This window comes from Acanthisitta chloris, unplaced genomic scaffold, assembly GCF_000695815.1.
Source record: "Acanthisitta chloris isolate BGI_N310 unplaced genomic scaffold, ASM69581v1 scaffold21745, whole genome shotgun sequence".
NCBI lineage: Eukaryota > Metazoa > Chordata > Aves > Passeriformes > Acanthisittidae > Acanthisitta > Acanthisitta chloris.
In genome coordinates, this window is record NW_008672420.1 from 2,774 (window position 1) to 9,266 (window position 6,493).

Consider the following 6,493-nt stretch of genomic DNA (forward strand, 5'->3'; position numbering starts at 1 on the left):
GACAAAGCTATGCCCCCCCTGACTCTCCCTGCAGGCTGAGGAGGAGTTCAATAAAGCCCAAGCAGTGTTTGAGGAGCTCAACAGGGACCTGCGGGAGGAACTGCCCGTCCTGTATGGCAGGTACAGGGGGCTGGGGACATCATGGGGTGGGGGACACTGGGGCTGGAGGACATCACGGGGTCTGGGGACATTGTGGGGCTGGAGAACATCATGGGGTTGGGGGATACTGAGGGGTTGAGGGACATCATGGGGTTGGAGGACATTGTGAGGCTGGAGGACATCGTGAGGTTGGGGGATACCATGGGGTTGGGCGACATCATGGGGTCTGGGGGACATTGTGGAGCTGGAGAACATTGTGGAGTTGGGGGACACTGCAGGGGTTGAGGGACATCATGGGATCTGGGGGACATTAAGGGTCCAGGGGACATTGGGGGTCTGGGGACACTTCAGGGGCTGAGGGACAAGGACACTGTGGAGATGGAGGACACATGGGTGGCCATGGGGGACATCACCCACAGTGTGTGTGTGACAGTCAGGGGGTTCCTAGTGTTAGGGTCAGCCCGGGTGGGCACTCAGCACCCAGAGCCCCCCATGGGATGGGGATGACGCCCCCAAACCTCTCATGTGTGTCCTCTCAGCCGCATTGCCTGCTACGTGACCATCTTCCAGAACATCTCCAACCTCCGCGACGTCTTCTACAAGGAGATGAGCAAGGTGGGGACAACCCCCCCAAAACACTCCCCTCAACACCCCTCAACACCACCCACCAGAGTCATGGGGTGTCCCCAGCTGTTGGGGGGTCCCCTCTGACCCCCCCAGATGATGGGGTGACACCTGGAGGATCTCCCTGAGGTGTTTCTTTGTGTGTCTCCTCCAGCTCAACCGGGACCTGTACGAGGTGATGAGCAAACTGGAGAAGCAACACTCCAGCAAGGTGTTCATCATCAAAGGTGTCCCCAGGTACACCCCAGGGGGGTTGGGGGGGTCAAGGGGACAAATCACTCCCAAAAATACACTGTTGGGGGGTCCCTTCCAAGCTCCCAGGGGGTGGGGAACACCAGGGGGGGCTCCCTGAGGTGGCTGAACTCACCCAAACGTGGCTTGAAGGTTTTTCGGTGGTTTTGGGGTCCTGTTGGATGGTCACCTGCACCCTGGGATGGTGACACTGAGGTGTCACCTGTCCCCAAGGATGTTTGGGGACACCCAAGTGGGGGTTAACCCTCTCCCTCTGTCCTTCCTCCAGCAACCGCCGCTCTCTGGTCATCTCCTCCCCCGTGAGTCCTCCAGCAATGTTCCCCTGCCCGGACAAGGCACCTGTGGTGGACACGGAGGTGACACCTCTGTTCCCTGGTGGGGCCAGAGCTGCCACCGATGCCACAACCAACGGGGACCTGGGGGCTGTCCCTCCTGGTCCACCTCCTGCTTCCCCTGCCAGTGGGGGGTCCCTGGACACGGTGTCGGTGTCCAGTGAGGAGGTCCCAGAACATGGTCCTGGTCATGATTCTTCATCCCTGGAGCAGGGGACAGCGGGGACAGGGTCAATGTCCAGTGAGGAGGTCCCAGAACATGGTCCTGGTCATGATTCTTCATCCCTGGAGCAGGGGACAGCGGGGACAGGGTCAATGTCCAGTGAGGAGGTCCCAGAACATGGTCCTGGTCATGATTCTTCATCCCTGGAGCAGGGGACAGCGGGGACAGGGTCAATGTCCAGTGAGGAGGTCCCAGAACATGGTCCTGGTCATGATTCTTCATCCCTGGAGCAGGGGACAGCGGGGACAGGGTCAATGTCCAGTGAGGAGGTCCCAGAACATGGTCCTGGTCATGATTCTTCATCCCTGGAGCAGGGGACAGTGGGGACAGGGTCAATGTCCAGTGAGGAGACCCCAGAGCATGGTCTTGGTCATGATTCTTCATCCCTGGAGCAGGTGACAGCAGCAGATCCAGGTGCTGTCCCCTCCATCCAGTACTGCCCAGAGCCTGGAGGTGCCAGCAAGGCACAAGGAGGGCCCGAGGGCATTGCCACCTCACTGGTAGCACTGATTTTATCCGAGGCCCTGGCCCAGGCTGCTGCCACCACCTCCCCAGGGTTGGGGACAGCCACGGCCACCACGGAGCAGGGTCAGGCACTGCCAGGGGGATCACTGCCCCCTAGTCTGAGTGGCCACAGCGGTGTCCTCCAGGATGGGCAGGGACAGGGACAGCTCAGCCGCACCAGGGACAGCCCAGAGACCAAGGATGATCTGCCAAAGGTGAGGAAAACACAGGTGAGGATGTGTTGAGAGATCCCTGGGGGGATTCCTGGATTGGGAGGGATATGGGGATAAGGGGATGCAGGGACATGGGGACAAACCAGCCTGGAGTGGCACTGCAGGAGGGGGTGGAACTGTCCCTCTCTGTCCCTCATTTCCCCTCTGGCTCCTCAATCCAGGTGGATGAAGGGTGGGATACACCTGACCCATCCAAGGGGGACTCATTCCCATCCCTATGCCCCAGGGGGGACATAAGGACACAATTCCAAGGAATCACGAGGGGACAGTGTCACTCCTGTGTGTGTCTCTCTCTCCCAGGATTGTCCCTGGACACCAGAGCAGGATACGATCCAGAGCCTGAGCCAGGACCCCCCACCCACAGCATCCCCCACCCAGGACCCCCCTGAACCCCTCAACATTCCATGATCCCGCGGGTCTTCCCAAATTCCTTCCCCATCATGTGCTTCCGGACCAAAATAAAGGTGGAAAAGGTGGCAGAGATCCCAAATCTCCATCTGGGATTGGGGGTGGGATCCAGGGGGTCCCACTGAGGGTGGTTGGGAGTGTTGGGGGGTTTGTCCTGCTGTGTCCATCCCCCTCTCCCTGTGTCCTCCCCTCTGGCATCTGTGACTCATGGAAAAGGCGTCAAACCGGTTCGACCGGCTCCGGTAAAAATGTTTTGGCCTCGCCCGAAAAAAAAATCCCCCAAAGCAGCTCAATATTCCCCTCCCCTTGTTCCCAAATTCCCCGATTTCCACCCAAATCCCCGTTTGCCATCACTATCCCTGTGCCAAGGGCTGGATCCTTAGGGAGTGAGGGGTTAAAGGAAGAGGATTCCTGGGGGTTGAGCCTCATTCCAGCCCAACTGGAAAGGTGAGGCAGGAAAAAAAAAGGCTACGCCTTCACCTGGAGCAGCACATGGTGCCGGCAGGTAAGGGCTGGAGGAGGGGAATGTGGATCCTGGGATATCCCCCCTGGAATTCCCAGTTCCTGGGGGTTTGGAGGGGGATGGGGGATGGATCTGGATGTGGAGCGGACGGAGGGGTACTGAGTGTGGCTGCACTGGGGGGTGATGTTGGAATGTTGGGGGTTTCCAGCTGGATTTGGGGTGGGAGGGGAAGGGGAAAGGTTGGATCTTGCCATGGAGAGAGGGAGAAAGCAGAGAATCCTGCAGGAAAGGTGAGGGAGGAACAGAGGGAGCCAAAGGCTGATCCTAGGGGATCATCCCAGGGTGATGAGGGAGGAAAATGGGAGTCAGGAGGATACGGAGAGGGTTTGGTCATCCTGTGCTCCATCTGCTGAGAATGGGGATGGGAATGGGGATGGGGGGACTGGAAGGTGCTCTCAAGCATCCTGCAGGGATGGTTGGCTCATCCCATCCTCCATCTACAGGGAATAGCGATGGAGGTGGGATTAGGAATGGGAAAGTGAACGGGAAAGGGAATGCGAAAGGGAATGGGAAAAGGAATGGGGATGGGGATGGGAATGGGAATGGGAGGCTGGAAGAAAGTCCTGAGCATCCCCCAAACTGACCTGCAGGGGTGGTTTGCTCATCCCATCCTCCATCTGCTGGGAATGGGAATTGGGATGGGAATTGGTGCTGCACCCCCAATACTCCTCAAAGGAGGTTTTTTTGGGATCAGAGCAGCAGGGGAGGGAGGGTTTCCCTTGGGAATAGCTCTTGAACCACCTGGGAAAAGGGAGTTTAAAGTCAAACCGGGTTTGATGCCCAACTGGGATTGAAGTCAAATGGGTTCAAAGCAAGAAAGGGTTTAAAGCAAAACTGGATCAAAACAAAACTGGATTGAAGTTGGAGGGTTTAAAGTCAGAGCTAAAGCAAAACTAGTGTAAAGTGAAGAGAGTTTAGAGTCAGAAAAGTTCAAAGCAAAACTGGTTTAAAATAAAACTGGTTTAAGGTGAAACTGGATCAAGGCAAAACTGGATTGAAGTTGGAGGGTTTAAAGTCAAGTGGGTTCAAGGTCAGGTTTGGCAGCTCTGGCAGATCCCAAACCTCCAGCTGGGAGAATCCAGTTCCATGGAGGAATCTCAGCTCCACCTGAGCTCAGATTCCAGGGCATTAACAGGGAAATTTATCCCTTTTATCCCTATTTCTGGCAGCTCTGACCAACCCCAAACCTCCCCCCGGAAATCTCCACCACCATGGAAGAACCTCATTCCCACCTGAGCTCAGGTGAGCACCAGGCACCACTTTTCCATGCTTTTCCCTGGAACCACCACCTGCTGCACCTTCCCTAGGCTCTTCCTTATCCTCCTCTCCCTCTCTTCTTCCCGAGGAAGCCTTGACCACTCCATCCCTGCGGAAATCTCACACCTCCCCTGGCCCCGAGGACACCAACACCGTCGTCATCGCAGGTGAGATGATCCTTCCAGCTCCACCTGGAGCAGATCCCGACATTCCAGGGCTAAATCCTGCTTCCCTCCCCTGGCAGTGGTGCTGACCTTGGTGTTCCTGACCTTGCTGACGGTGCTGGTGGTGATTGGGATCTACCTGTACCGGAATTCCGGCTCCTACCGCACGTACGAGCAGCCGGAGGTGGAGGCAGCTCTGCCAGCAGAGGATTCCAGCAGGGAAAAGGAGGAATATTTCATCTAAGGACACACCTGGAATCCATCCAGGCCATGAGATTCCTTGGATTTGGGGGGTTGCTTCAATATCCTGCAGTTAGGGAATTGGCCTGATTTGGGAATCTTCTTAAATTCCCTGGAGTTGGGATCGGCTTGAGTTTCTTGGAGTTGGGGCTTTGCCTGAATTCCCTGGATTTGAGGGGATCTGCCTAAAGTCCCTGGATTTGGGAATCTGCCTAAATGGTCTTGGAGTTGGGATTGGTCTGAGTTTCTTGGAGTTGGGGATATGCCCAAATTCCTTAGCATTTGGGCTCTGTCTAAATTCCCTGGAGTTGGGGCTCTACCTGAATATCCTGGCATCAGGGATCTATATTTCCCTGGATTTGGGGACTCTAGTTGAATTTCCTGGAGTTGGGAATGTCTGCCTGAATTCCCAGATTTGGGGATTGGCCTAAACTGGGAATCTGCCTGAGTGTCCTGGAGTTGGGATGTGGCTAAATTCTTGAGATGGGATCTGCCTAAACTCCCTGGATTTGAGGATCTGCTTGAATTCCCTGGAGTTGGGAGTTTGCCTGAATTTCCTGGCATCAGGGAGGTAAATTCCCTGAATTTGGAGGCTCTGCTTGATTTTCCTGGAGTTGAGACCTGCCTAAATATCCTGGATTTGGGGACAAAAACTTCACAAGGTCAGTGCAGCACAGAGTGTCCAAGGGCTGGAATTACACCTTCTGGAACAGCCAGGGATGGACACAGACAGGACATGGATTGGGATTAAACTGGAATGTGGAGATAAAGCAGAGTCCAATCTGAGCTCTTTCTACACCAAATGGCAAAGGAGAAAAAAATCCCAAATACTGAGGATCCCTGGAATGTTCATCTTATCCTTCCATGGTGTCATTCCCTGCTGTTCCCTCCATAGCATCATTCCCCCTTTTTCCCCTCCATGGCATTATTCCCCCCTTTTACCTCTCCATGGCATCATTCCCATTTTCCCCGCCATGGCATCATTCCCATTTTTTCCCCCATGACATCATTCCCATTTTCCCTCCCATGGCATCATTAACATTTTCCCCTCCATGACATCATTCCCATTTTTTCCCCCCATGGCATCATTCCCATTTTCCCTCCCATGGCATCATTCCCATTTTCCCCTCCATGACATCATTCCCATTTTTTCCCCCCATGGCATCATTCCCATTTTCCCCCCCATGGCATCATTCCCATTTTCCCCTCCACGACATCATTCCTTTTTTTTCCCCCATGGCATCATTCCCATTTTTCACCCCATGACATCATTCCCATTTTTTTACCCCATGGCATCATTCCCATTTTCCCCTCCATGACATCATTCCCATTTTTTCCCCCATGGCATCATTCCCATTTTCCCCTCCACGGCATCATTCCCATTTTTTTCCCCATGGCATCATTCCCATTTTCCCTCCCACGGCATCATTCCCATTTTCCCCTCCATGGCATCATTCCCTTTTTTTTCCCCATGGCATCATTCCCATTTTCCCCCCCATGGCATCATTCCCTTTTTTTTTCCCCCATGACATCATTCCCATTTTTTCCCCCCATGGCATCATTCCCATTTTCCCCTCCATGGCATCATTCCCATTTTTTACCCCATAGCATCATTCCCATTTTCCCCTCCATGG

General features: G+C 54.7%; 2 protein-coding genes across 2 annotated transcripts in view; both read left to right on the plus strand.

Annotated features, from left to right (window-relative positions):
- BIN2 (bridging integrator 2) overlaps nucleotides 1–2,675 on the plus strand; it is a 5,210-nt gene extending 2,535 nt beyond the window's left edge. Inside the window, exons 7-11 of the mRNA XM_009074514.1 lie at nucleotides 35–120; nucleotides 639–714; nucleotides 878–954; nucleotides 1,235–2,249; nucleotides 2,568–2,675. Coding sequence (XP_009072762.1) covers nucleotides 35–120; nucleotides 639–714; nucleotides 878–954; nucleotides 1,235–2,249; nucleotides 2,568–2,675 — 1,362 coding nt within the window. The remainder of the gene's footprint in view (nucleotides 1–34; nucleotides 121–638; nucleotides 715–877; nucleotides 955–1,234; nucleotides 2,250–2,567) is intronic.
- Nucleotides 2,676–4,409: 1,734 nt separating this feature from the next.
- SMAGP (small cell adhesion glycoprotein) lies at nucleotides 4,410–4,863 on the plus strand. The gene is made up of 3 exons (XM_009074515.1): nucleotides 4,410–4,440; nucleotides 4,506–4,622; nucleotides 4,700–4,863. Exons 1-3 carry the CDS (start codon nucleotides 4,410–4,412, stop codon nucleotides 4,861–4,863), a joined length of 312 nt encoding a protein of 103 aa, XP_009072763.1.
- Nucleotides 4,864–6,493: the final 1,630 nt, after the last annotated feature.

Bases quoted from the DNA above. Each gene is read 5' to 3' on its own strand.
- SMAGP (XM_009074515.1), top strand. From the start codon at position 4,410: ATGGAAGAACCTCATTCCCACCTGAGCTCAG. The intron at 4,441-4,505 runs GTGAGCACCAGG...CACCTTCCCTAG, and splicing joins TCATTCCCACCTGAGCTCAG to GCTCTTCCTTATCCTCCTCT. The intron at 4,623-4,699 runs GTGAGATGATCC...CTCCCCTGGCAG, and splicing joins CAACACCGTCGTCATCGCAG to TGGTGCTGACCTTGGTGTTC.